Below are 14,150 nucleotides of genomic sequence, written 5' to 3' on the forward strand. Positions count from 1 at the left end.
CTTCTATGATGTTTTGTAAAATTACTCTTCACGAGTCGTTTATCGACATTTATTATAATTGGCAATAATACAAGTGAAACTCATCTAGTACTGTTCAAATATTTCCAATATTCGTTAAAATATATACTTTAATTGATTAATTGCCTGTGGTAAATATAGTTTCTTGTTGGACTAATTCACGATCGTCATGTTGCGGATAAACCTTATACAATTCAAATATCATAAGCAACCTTTCGAACATCCTTTCTATGAATCGTGGTCCAATATATCACGTCAACGGTGGGGCCGTCAAAACGAAACATGGCGTCCGTTAGGTTATTACTATGAGTGCTGGTTCGTTTTCTATCATTAAATGTGGAATCATCGTGCGTTTTGCGGGCTGACGCAAAGCGTCGTGTCCTCGGAGAGGCAAACACGTCGCTTTCAACCCTGCATGTCTCTCGTACATTATTCCTAGTGCCGATTCAATGAAAAGAATCGGCCTTACCAATAGTGGCTTGTGGGTATACACACCCCGACGCGAGACTCCAAAGTGGTTTTATGGCATATCGAGCTTTTTTCTACTCTCCTAAAATTTTTTCTCCACTACTCTACATAAGAGTATGGTCGACGAAAATTTACAAGATCTTCGTCGCTTTATTGCCGGACTCACGAATCAAAATGCCGGTCACCGTTAAAGTGTTTTTATGCAAGGGGTGTTAGTGATCACCTCTTCTCATCTTGTTTTTCTTGTAAAATTTGTGCGTAAAATTAAATTATTGTCAAAATATTTCATAATTGGTTTACACTCGTGTATTGATTATGTTTGAAGAAGAAACGTGTGTTAAATGAACATGAATTGTGTAAGGATGTGTACAGTGTTGAAAAAATAATGCAAGGTGTATATTAAACTTTCACCACTTCTTATATATGTTTGTTTAGTTTATTTGAGACAAACTAACAATACATTTAAAGTGTTCTATGTTATTTGTGATTCTATTAATAGAATATTACGCTAAGGTTACAAAACAAGAGGGTGTAATTTCCAAAAAGTGGAAGACTAAGAAGAGTGTGAGGCCATATGCCGCCAGCCGGGCTATCGGCAAGAGGCTTGTCTACCTTGATGGACCACGGACAACCAGATGCTCGTCATCGGAGCGAGCGATTTCTACTTCATCCAGAGAATGGATCCTCTAATTCTCATAGTCCTAACACAGCCAACTCATCTCCACGATATCAACATAATAGTAGAACAAATAATCATTCCACAAGGTATAAAGTGTGTTATTATTATAGGCCCATAAATGTGTAATGTTTTATACACTTATGATAGTGAAATAAAATGTATCTCACTTAAATTTTGTGCATTTTAGTTACGGATATTTATATGGGCGTACATCTAGCAACAATATGTCTGATAGCAGTGTTTCTGATACACATAGTGGTGGTACAGCAAGAACTGTTTCTCAACAGACTAGTCCATCTCATGGTACACATTCCTCTTCCCAGTCGAGGCAAGACAATAGTTCAACAATTTTCACAGCATTATTTGATTATGTTGCCCAAGGCGAAGATGAATTATCTTTACAAAGAGGTGAAACAGTTGAGGTAAATTGTTTATTATAAATATCTGTAAAATTAAATATCTTTGATTAGGATGCATATATACATTTTATTTTATATGCTAGGTCTTATCTAAGGACTCAAAAATCTCAGGTGATGAAGGATGGTGGACTGGAAAAATCCATGGAAAGGTTGGTATTTTTCCAGCCAATTTTGTTGCAGAAGCAGAAAGTATTGATCGAGTTTCATCGGTGATTGATAAAGTTCAACCGGTTGAAATTGACTTTGAAGAATTACAATTAGAAGAAGTGATAGGTGTTGGTGGATTCGGAAAGGTTTATAGGTATATAAAATACTATAAAATATTATAGTTAAATCTGTTAATAGTTCTTTAGAACAATATTTATTATTTATAATTTATAACATTTTAGAGGATTTTGGCAGAAACATGAAGTGGCTGTTAAAGCAGCCCGCCAAGATCCAGATGAAGAACCAAGTGTTACATTAGAAAATGTTCGACAAGAAGCTAAATTATTTTGGTTATTGAAACATGAAAATATTGTGCAATTAGAAGGAGTTTGTTTAAAAATGCCAAATATGTGTCTCGTAATGGAATATGCACGAGGTGGTAGTCTGAACAGGGTTCTTAGTGGTAGAAAAATCAGGCCTGACGTACTTGTTGATTGGGCAATACAAATTGCTCGTGGCATGGATTACCTTCATAATAAAGCACCTATAAGTCTTATTCATAGGGACCTAAAAAGTTCTAATGGTAAGGCAATTAACATATTAATCGTAAATAAAATATCATTACTTCATCATTAGTTGAATATATATATCATTATTTGAATATATGTATTTTTACATGAGATGTGTTAGAGTAATACATATTATCTTTTTTATAACAGTATTATTGAGCGAGCCTATAGAAAATGATGATCTACAATATAAAACTTTAAAAATAACTGACTTTGGATTAGCAAGGGAAGTTTATAAAACAACTCGCATGTCAGCAGCCGGCACATATGCTTGGATGGCACCAGAGGTTATTAAAAAGAGTACTTTCAGTAAAGCCAGTGATGTTTGGAGGTCAGTTTTATGTACCTCCTATATCACTTTAATTGTAATAAATATATCTATATAAATAGTAAAGAATTTTTTCTTTTTAACACATGAATACATCTACAGTTATGGCGTGCTTCTATGGGAACTTCTAACTGGTGAAACACCTTATAAAGGAATAGATGCTTTGGCAGTAGCATATGGCGTTGCAGTAAATAAACTCACATTGCCTATTCCATCAACTTGTCCTCAACCTTGGAGGTTTTTAATGGAAGGTATATAATTATATAATCATTTATATAATCATGAACTGTTTTAATTTTTATAACCTTTAAAATAAAAAATGCTTTACCATTTAGCTTGTTGGGCATCTGACAGTCATTCGAGACCAGGATTTGCTGAAATTTTAGTAGCATTAGATGAAGTGCGTAGTGCATTTGCAGCTACACCACATGAGTCATTTCACACAATGCAAGAAGACTGGAGGCTTGAGATTGAACAAGTTCTTCATGGATTGCGCATGAAGGAAAAGGTATAAATTCGAAATTTCTTTGCCTTGCAAAAAAGAACTTCTACAAAAATAAAATCTTTTCGTTACTGTAATTAGCATACACATAATTTATATCAGTATAAATAATGTTTATAATCCTTCTTTTATATGCTTATGCAAAGGCATGCCGTTCATTAGAGGAGGTAAGATAATGTGTAACTACAGTTATTGACATTAATAATTATTTTGGTTTATAACAAATATATGTACCTATCTATACTATATTATCACTACACAAATTTTTTATTTGCGAAAACGCATTTGTTTATCAAACACATTATTATAACCTTTTTTTATATGTTTGTTTATTAGGAACTGCGCTGCAGGGAAGAAGAATTAACAAAAGCACAAGTGCAACAACGACAACATGAAGAAAACTTAAGGCAACGGGAACAAGAATTAGCTGCCCGAGAAATAGATTTATTAGAACGTGAACTTACTGTAATGATAATTCAGCAACAAAATACTCCTACACCAAACAAAAGACGCGGGAAATTTAAGAAATCGAGGTTAAAACTGAATAAAAAGGAGCCAGGAAGCAATATAAGCGCTCCTTCTGGCAAGTATACTGTGTTATAATTTATCTTAACAATTTTGCATAAAATTTAAAATGCTCTAATTATAAAGTTAAATAACCACCATCTGTTTTTATCCCTATAGATTTTCGTCATACAATAACTGTTCAACATACAGCGTTAGATCGAGGAAAAGTACGAAATCCATCGAGACCTAATAGTCCACCAGGCTCACCTAGTATTCCACGACTTCGTGCAATTGCATGTGAGTACTTTGTTTCCAAGATTTTTAGTAGTTCACAATTTCAATGAATAATGAATGATTTTGCTCTAAGATATTTTTTTAGTATTTTCAAGAAATTTAAATTACACTGTTTGTGCTTTGTAGTCACATTGTATTAATTTAACATCGATTTTTATTAGCATGGTGTGAATAATTGGATATATTTTGATATATTTTTGAAAAATTACATATATATGCATATAATCTATGTTGTGTTTTTCGTTTCCTTTTTCTTTTTTTACTCTTTTGTAAGAATGTAGAAAAGAATGATAATTTGAAGATTAGAAGAATTATATGATTGTAATCATTTAATGTAGAAAACCAAATGCAAAACATTTTATAATATCGAAATATTTTTTATAACTTTTAGATAAAAGAATTTCTTAATAATGAATATTACTAATAGTCCTCATGAAACACCTTTATCTTTTTGAAGCGCGCATAAAGTTTAACAGAGTCTAGGGTAGGAGGGAAACTTAGTACTGTAGTGAGTAGCGTTTTGTTTTTTGTCTTCCTCCTTTAGTACCAGCAGATGGAGTAAAGGGTAAGACTTGGGGACCATCAACACTCCACCAACGCGAACGTGGGGCTATTATCACGCAACCACCAAATCCTGCATCTCCAGGTGGCAAACGGTGGTCTCGCTCTGCTCCAGATCTTGAAAAGACACCCCTGCGTACCGCCCTGTTGGCACATCGTTCCCCGCTTCTTCAAGAAATAGGTAACCCCTCCTCCAGAAAGTTGTACTCCTCAGCAAATAATTTGATAGACAGTCAACCAGGATTTAACTGTCACACTAGGATTAGCTATAACAACATTCCAGAAAATTCTAACAACATTGTGCAAAGCTCGAGCTGTTCACCTTGCAATATAGGCGAAGACTCAGTTATTGTGGACAACGATATTTATGAGTCTGTGGTCTTACATAACAAATCGGCAGATAATCTTAAAACTCATTTCTCGGATGATCATTCAGTCATGGACAATTACACAAAATCTACAGTTGGAAATAATTTAAAAGCTTCACCTCCTAGGAGTCAAAAACATGTGATTGGTGACTGGGAACAGTCATATTCTTCAAATTTTGTACAAAGCGTAGCGTCTAGTTTGGTTGGTACTGCGAAACGTGTAAAAAAGAAGAAACGCGAGAGAAGTAAATCGAAAGAATCAAAGCGCAGAGATAGCTCAGAATCACGATTAGCCGCTTTTGCTGATTTCTTTCGTTCCCCCTCTGGATCAAGGAAAAGCTCTTTAAATTCTCCGCATAGTACGGAACGAAAAAATTCTGTTACCATTAAAATTAATGATACAGATGGGTTAGAGTCAAGCCCTGAAAATTCAATAGGTAAAAAGTTTCACCATAAATCCAGAATTTCTAAGAGTCCATTAAGAGTCTTCAATAAGATGAAGGCTTGGGGAAGTCGGGATGCTTTAGATGATAAAACTGCTGTTGTTAAAGTAGAATATAGTGCTCTAGACAATACGATATCTATACCACAATTTAATCGACGTGATTCCGATCAAAGTAGTGCAATACCTAAATTCTTGACTGCTAATTCACGCGAAGGAATAGATTTCGAGAGTCTCGAATCAGAACTTTGTAATTTTGATTCGGAACATTCAAATGATAGTTCCATTTCGAAAAATTCTTTAGGTTTATTCTCAGATAATAAATGCAAAAAATCCCCTACCTCTTTTGACTATGTTAGTGGTATATCAGATGCGTGTTTCAAACAACGCGCTCCGCAAGTAGATCAAAGTTTCAAATTGAATTCCTCTTTAAGTAAAAAATCAAAGAGTAATGAATACTTGCGTAGTTGTGAAGATCATGTTGATACTATAAATTCAGTTATACATGCATCTGGTTATATACAGGATTGTGAATGTCAGCATTCCCAAATCAATTATGAAGGGAAAAAGAATTTAAACGAATCCTTAAGAAATGCTCCTTCCCATAGAAGTTCAGAAGATGTGAATACAATTATTTACAACTCACCTAAGACTTCGATTGCAGAGAAATTTTTAAAGAAGAATGATAAGTAACATTGCATTTCACAAAGATAAAGATGTGCATATCACTCGTAGACGCGTTTCACGAAAATGTCTTCTTTTTGTTTTATATGTTTTAGTAACAGTCCTATATTTTCTTTACTGCAGGCCTTTCTGAGGAAAACATCTATCCCACTCGTAAGTCTCTTTATATTGCTGTGCAATTGTTTCACATTTTATAAGAGACCTGATTGTTTTTCTTCTATATCATTGGTCAATGATATTTTTTTTTCCTTTTACATTATTACGAAAGTAAAGATCTCAGATGGATAGTGCCTTTATATGTTTATATTTTCCTTCTTTATTTTTCTTTTGCTAAATTGTATTTAAGTAGATTGTGCTTAGAACTATTTTTATTAGAATGCATGAATATGCAGTTCAGTTAAATTTTTTATTTGCTGATTATCTAAAAAGGATATCTTTAATATATAGATATATTTTTAGTAATACATGTACAGTTGCATACATTTAATGATAAACTCTGTTTTCCTTTTTTATGTTGATAATATGTTTAAGATTATTTTATTCTGTTGAATTTTTGGAATGGTACATATTATTGCTATGTATCTTATAAGAAATAATTTTTAATTTTACCAGGAATCAGACGAAGAATTGAAATTCGTTTTATCTGCATAAATTGATAGCCTTGTTAATTAATTTTAATTGATGTCTATCAAATTACATAATAGATATATCATTTTACGATATTTTAATAAAGGGTAGTCAGTACCCTGCAATAATCTAAAAACTATTTATCCTAATTTAAACTGATAAAAACTTCATATTTTGAACTGTAATTTAATGAGTATATAAAGTGTAAATGCAGTCTTTCTGGTGTTGGTTCTTTTCTGATGTTATCTGGAGTATATAACATTCTAACAAAGCAGAGCTAACAGCCTCTTACTATGTCAAAAGAAATCATGTGCTTCTGCCACTACAACAAAAAGTTCTACATTAAAATTGATGCCTTCAATTTGAGGCGTTTATGGAAAAGAGTGTTTTTATATAATTATACAAACCCCAAATTAGAAAGAAATTAAATCAAAATTAAAAAATTATTATGCAAAGTATCATATATTAGTTGCGAGAGTAGAGTTGTATCTTTTCTTCATTGCTTTATATGCATCTAGATCAATTTCAGATTTTGTTAATTATTCAACCTAATTTAACAGCGATTTCATTTTTGTATTATCATAGATTTTCGATATTTTTAGATTCTGAAATTTTGCACACGTTACATACAACACATGAAGCAACACGCACACTTGTATTTAGAAATAGAAATTTTTTCAATAAAACCTTTTCAGTTGGACACATTGAATTTTGTTTTTTCGTTTTCTGAATTTTTACGCTCGGTTTGTGGTTATATTTATAATATTAAACAAATATGTATATATATTTTGATTACTACGCCTATATATTGAAACAATATATTTTAAATATTATCTATATAGATCAACAATTTTTAACATATTTGTTTTAAATAATTTACTAACTAAGAATGAAATAAACAATAAATATTTTATATTATTTTTTTCTATATAAGTTAATTTTTTATATAACTACCTATAATCGAGCGTAAAAGAATCCTTTTGCATGCTTCCAGTAGGATCCTAACAGTTAAGGCCATTTGGGTTTGGTCTTTTTCTTATGTTAAAATTCCAATTTTATTTGTGATAAGCACACCATTGATTTTGTATATTCTTATCATATATTGATTTGAGTACAATATATGTATAAAACATTTTTATAGCAGTATTGTACGACTATTTATTTATTTATTAGTGAACAGGCAAAATTTATAATAGATAAATATTAAGAGAGAAAAGAACATTCTGAAATGAGGAAATGAAAATTATATAGGGTAAAGAAAATTTTATTTAAGATTAGTTAAAATTAGTGCTTATACATATTGTCTTAAAAATAGTTTTTACCTTCTTCTTTCTTTACACTCTGCTTTACTTTCAAAGTTTCAACATTTTTCAACATTTTTGGTTTACTTTTAAAATATGGGTTTTATGCATTTAACATGAATGTATTTTAGATAACAAAGTACAAGCTTTTTGAAAATTATTGATAACAAGAAATGGTTCAAAGTTCGTGGCATGTAATATTTTAATATAATGCACGTAGTACATTGTGCTTATACATATAAATAATTGTAAGTAATGCAATAACAAGTAAGCATGTTATAACTTTGATACTAAACTGTTTATGTTAAATTTAATATAATAAACATGTATAATATTAAAAGGCTTGTAAAATTTGCACATAAAGGTAAGGAATAAAAAATAATAATAGTAACATAGTATCTTAATCAATTTAATATTATGAAAAGGAAAGTAAAATCATATTTTGTAATTCTACGTACACATATTTTTATAGATATATAGCAATATCACCATTATTATTGTAGAAATCTGATTGTTTTTGTAGATTATACAACCTTACCACCTGATCTCTCAACTGACTGGATAACATCAGATTATCCTTTGAAGCCTGGGTTAACTGGACCTTACATTATGCCAATGCCTGTACCAATGCCAACTCTTTACAATGGGGAAATGAAGAAGCCAAAGTTAAGCATAATAGAACTGGTTTTATACAATATCGCAGCTATGTTAGCTGGAGTAGCTACTGGATATGATGTAAGAATGTCAAACATATCTCCAATTCATCCAAGATTATATCCACGGCTTGGTGAATGTGAAGATGAACCTCCGCGGTGGTGGTTTCAAGCAGACACTGGATCAAATCGTAACTCTGGTTATCTTGGACCTGATTATGAATTTAGTTCAAGTAGTGGTTATCCTCATAATACTTATCATGGACCAGCTAGACATTACAGGTATGAAATTAGAACATTAAATTTGTAATAATATTTTCTTTTTTTATATATATACATATATCAACATGTTCTTTATATATTCATGTTATAAATAAGACAATTATTATGCAGGCCATTCTTAAGTAATATGGGTGCTATAGCACCTGGTCTTCCACCCAGTGTGATGCCTGACAAACCTCTAAGATTCACTGATTCACCACAACATTATGCAAGCAATACAAGTTCTAATGCTCCAACACCAAGTCCTAGAAGAAAAAGTAGCAGCACTAGTAATGAAGATGTGTACATACATGATGCAGGAAGAGTTGATCGGATGGAAAGAGTACCAACAATATACATGGGCAATGTTGCTCCTTTTCCAGACTATGGACCTCCAGTATATACAGTTGTTCCACCAGAATATTACAGATCACCAGAACCAACATATTTTGTACCTACAGATTATCAGTAAGTAATTATTTTCAGATATGGATTTTTAAATATTACACTTAAACCTTTTTCTCCTTCAGTGATAGAATGCTTGAGTGTCCCGAATTTCCACATGCTTATGATAATCCAAGCAGCATAAATAGTCCAGCTCGACCAGTTTCAAGACTTCCTTCGTATACTCATCATCGTACTTCATCAAATGTCTCAAACGCGAGTACATCGAGTCAAAGTAACATTAATCCAACATTTCGTTTAGAAGATGAGGATGATTATTCTTTATATTCACCTGGACATTATTACCAACGATCTTCAAATATTGTCTCAAATGTTGGAACGTATAGTCCTAGTATGCTTAATCATGAATATGGTTCTCAATTACTGACGCGTCAGAACTCGCACGATTCAAATTCAAATTCTGGAGAAAGACCCAGTAATTTAGAGGTAGTTAGTCGATTACGGTCAAGTTTAAAACGATCCAATTACTCGTATAATTCTCCAAATAAAAGCGTAAGTAAAAATAATTCCGGTTCGGGTACTCCAACAAATCCTACTCCACCAGATTCTTTAACATCTGAGGATTCAAGTTATGTTTCAGCTAAGGATAGTCAGATCTCCATAAGTAGGGTTCGATTTTCTCCAGTAACATTTGATCGAGATGGAGTTTCGCGTGAACATAGAGAAACATTACTTGATATTCCTGTACATGGACAAAATCAAGATGCTACCATACCCTTACAAGCTAATCGACGAATGAATAGAAGTAGAAAACCAAGTATTTCTGAATTAGAAAGAGAATTTTTGTCATAGCATTGGCTTATTTAAAATGAAAAAAAATGATAAAAATTAGGGATTCGAAAAGTTTTGTCAATCTTGAAAGTAACACTTAATTGCAATCACACGAATCAAACAGTTTATGATGCGGCAGAAATTTATCGAATCATAACTAGAAAATACAGCGATGCACGTTGTCAAAGCACTGCCTCCTGCAAAACATTTTATCATGTATTGGTCATCAAATACAGTAAGAATGTAACATTCCATATACTGAGACATTCTTATAAAAGACTCTTGTATTCACTTAGACTATTTTTAATTTGATAAAAAACTGATATGTCTCATATATGTTTTGTAGAAATAGTATAATTACCAAGATGACAATTTTTGCATTGATCATTCTGTACTACACAATGTTTTTAAATCATATTTTATGTATTATAAATGTTTTATTCATACATTCCGCACATCCTGCATCTGCTGTTAGCATCTAGCATACAAATATCATATATATTTCTATTATTTGCATGAGTACTTGAAAAACTTTGGAAAAGGATAAATATTTTAATTCAAATACTCTGAAAGAACGTATATAAAATCATATATACATACTTGTTATATTATACAGTTTAAAATATTAGCTCCTTTTTCAGAATATTAAAGATTGAATTCTATACATTTATTTGTTTGTCTAATACCACCTTAGAGAAATGAGACTTTGTTGTTCCTTTAGTTCTACAACTGTCTGCTCATATTTATTACAAATATTAATGCTAATCATAATTTACATTCCATCAAAATTTTGTGACTGAAAAAGATAGTTAAATGTTGAAACTAATTATTACATAACAAAATGAAACATATAATCAGGAAAACATTGATGATTACTTAATAGGATTGTTTATGATTTTTTTAACATTACTTTATGACAATATATGTATGTATATTTGTAGAGTAATTTTATATTGTGAGCAATAGATAATAGTAACCTTTCCTAAAGTCACAGTGTTTTCCTGCATATGCTTAGGTATGAAACATAAGAAATTCATAAGAATTATAATAGATATACGTTTTCTTTTGATATTAAATTATCAGGTCTCTTATATTATTTTATTAATGTTTAATCTTTATACAAGTACCATGGCACTAGATACACGTGTGAAAAGTTTGTACAGTAGCAATTTTAATGCATTTGTAAGCTACTAGAATAATAGGTTTAATTTAGTATGCCATGTGCAGTTAAAACAATACTTCTTTTATATATGAAAACAGTATGCATTGAAACAATTGGCATACATGTAGCAAAATGTTTGACATACTTAGTTCATTTATATAGCCATCTACTATGTGATATACTTTCAAAAAGTTTAGAACAAGGACACTCCATATACATAATCACTATTGTATATACAAGTATACATATATTGGACAGTTATTGTTTGTTTAACAATGTAATAATGATCAATACATTCCTTTATATTGGTTTCATTGTATAAAGTATGTGTATGAGTGCCCTAGAAATTATTTTGTATTTACTTAAAATGCTAATACATAATCAGAATACTGAGAGTTATGCAAATTTATTTCCTATCTTTTTTCAATCACTTGGATAGAAAATAGAAAGGAAATTAATTTATGAAACTCTTTATGATGGTTTATATTTTTCATTTTTATAATTGCTAAAACAAACAGAACTAATCTTGATTTTTATGTGTGTATGTGTTTAATTTATTGATTCTATACTAAATAACAACTAACATATGAGTTAGATTAAACTTACAAAAGCTAATCAAAACTTATTTACATGTTGCGTATGTTCTACGCTATTTTATGGTGAATCAAAATAATTCTTTTTTTTTCTTTGACCTCCTATGAAATATTAAATATGAGAAAAAAACAAATCTTTATTTCAAAACTTATATGTTTTTATAATGATTTCCTGAGTAATAATCAGTATTGTAGGATATATCTCAATATATATAAAATATAGAATTAATGAAAGAGAAAAGGATAAACTTTGAAGAAGTATTTCCTGGTCATTTTTATCTTCTAATTCATTTCTTTGTATAAATAATTTCTTTTATCCACTTAAAAGTTTTTGTATTGCTTCACTAAAAAATTATTTTCAAGATAAAACCAACCGAGTATTTAAATGTTTTTGAAATAGAAATATTGGATGCATTAAATTGGCATTTATACATATACAAATTTATTAAATGCATATAGTATTAAATATTTCATCTGAATCACACTTATACTTTTTCAAAGTTCAATTTGTGAAATCTTGCATATAATTAAAAGTAATTAATTGGTTGACTGAAATATTTATGATGTTATTAGAGACCTATAGAATAAATATTTCATGGATATGCCTTTCTATGTTGTACAAAGATATTCTGCGGTGCTAGTATCATGTACTTAATATGTTAAGAGAGACAGAAAAGTTGAAAATGCTTCCAAGGTAATTGAAAAATATTTAATGAAATCTTAGAATGCTAATATCAATACTTGTTTATAGTAACCGTAACTTACTTATACCGAATGTAATATTAGGCAGCTATTAATTATCAATTGTGTAATGGCATATGATTGCCAACAGTGCTAGTCTAAGCTATATTTATTTTTTATATATCATAACTTCTTTAGCTTAAAATAAAACAAATCCAGTTTTATATTTCATTAAAGATCATTTATATATTATATGTTTTGTTAATTAGACAACATGTATGAAGAAACATTCAGAATAACTATAAAAAAAATATAACTTCATATATATATTGCCAGTAAATGTATCCCCTAATTGATATGTTAAAAAATTTAATTTATACAGATAAGATGATGATTTTTAATAAATCGAATCATTTCTTTACTTAAACAATTTAGTATGACCAAATATTGTTATTCTAAACATGTTTCTTTTAATATGAACTTAAATTGTAAATATTTTCTTGTTGAAGTTACACTAAAACTGCATGCTACTTATAAATAGTAATTTGTACAATAACACCTATGACCAAGATAATAATTATGAGATGAGTGTGCTTTTAATGTACACGAAGTGTTTGCTGTGGTATTTTCTCCATTATTTGTATGTTTATTTGTTGCAAAATATATTAAGCAATTTTATTATCCTCAATTATATTTGAAGATAACTAATATTGTGGAGTTTATCGCAATTTTATCACAATTTTTAATTATTCGATATTCATTTGTGAAATTAATTTTTTGTCAGTATTTTTTTTGTAATATATAGACTTAGAGGACGTAGAATGTACTGCAACTCGTAAATCCGTAATTACTGATGATTTATTTAAATTTTAAATTACTCTGTAGTTGTAAGAATATACTAATAAGCTAAGTGCAATGTGTTCCACGTGTATTTAAGTAACAAGTGACTGCTTTGGTGTGCGCCTTAAAAAGTAATGTAATGCAGAACCCAAAGCTTGAGAAACGAATCTTTTATGTAATATAACTCTAATAACAATTGTACGAAGATGGTAGGAATTTTAAAGAATTTTCTGCGATGAAAATAGTTTGCCAAACAAAGATATTGGGCACTGCATGATCACTAATATTTATGAGAAACTCTAAAAATCAGAATGATATATGAGAAAAAGAAACATTTATCCGATTTATTATACAAAATTACAAAACAAAAAAAATGTGATTTCGTTGAAGAAATGCAATAAGATATATTGTCTTCAATTTTTTACTCAACAAATTTAAATGTAATAAAGCATACGAAAATTGAATGGGAAATGTATTGATGCGGTGTCTGATTTGCACTAAAAATTCATGTATTTTTCCAAGCATTGTACATTATTCTATAAATATTAATTATATAAATTATAAATAGTAACCGGAGTATATATATTACATTAAGTACTATAATTATTGTAACATTAAAGCATCACAAATTGTAGGTGATGCCTTATTATTATTAATAATAAATCATTTAAAATAAAATAAAATTCCTTGTATTACTGTATTTTTATAGTAAAAACTTCTTTTGTATATTTGAAAACTAGAAAATGATTTTCTATTGTCTAAACAAAAAAAGAATATAGTAAAATATTTTTTATTTTTTATATTTAAAAG

The 14,150-nt window shown here is 29.9% G+C and overlaps 1 protein-coding gene across 5 annotated transcripts; it reads left to right on the plus strand.

The window, feature by feature from the left end:
- The first annotated feature begins 290 nt into the window (after window positions 1-290).
- On the plus strand, window positions 291-14,032 carry LOC122572839 (mitogen-activated protein kinase kinase kinase 11-like). 5 transcript variants are annotated; one of them, XM_043738371.1, is made up of 16 exons: window positions 291-878; window positions 955-1,251; window positions 1,353-1,587; window positions 1,668-1,885; window positions 1,974-2,314; window positions 2,451-2,631; window positions 2,731-2,879; window positions 2,964-3,136; window positions 3,277-3,297; window positions 3,467-3,713; window positions 3,815-3,934; window positions 4,476-4,673; window positions 6,110-6,139; window positions 8,438-8,849; window positions 8,961-9,296; window positions 9,359-14,032. In XM_043738371.1, the coding sequence occupies exons 2-16, from the start codon at window positions 1,061-1,063 to the stop codon at window positions 10,083-10,085; spliced, it is 3,579 nt and encodes a 1,192-aa protein (XP_043594306.1). In that variant the 5' UTR covers window positions 291-878; window positions 955-1,060; the 3' UTR covers window positions 10,086-14,032. The 5 variants fall into 5 exon arrangements, with proteins under 5 accessions (XP_043594306.1, XP_043594307.1, XP_043594309.1 ...); XM_043738372.1 differs by having other exon boundaries at window positions 1,000-1,251; XM_043738374.1 differs by lacking the exon at window positions 6,110-6,139 and having other exon boundaries at window positions 291-1,251.
- The last annotated feature ends 118 nt before the right edge of the window (window positions 14,033-14,150 follow it).

The sequence above is a fragment of the Bombus pyrosoma genome, linkage group LG11 (genome assembly GCF_014825855.1).
Source record: "Bombus pyrosoma isolate SC7728 linkage group LG11, ASM1482585v1, whole genome shotgun sequence".
NCBI classification, from domain to species: domain Eukaryota; kingdom Metazoa; phylum Arthropoda; class Insecta; order Hymenoptera; family Apidae; genus Bombus; species Bombus pyrosoma.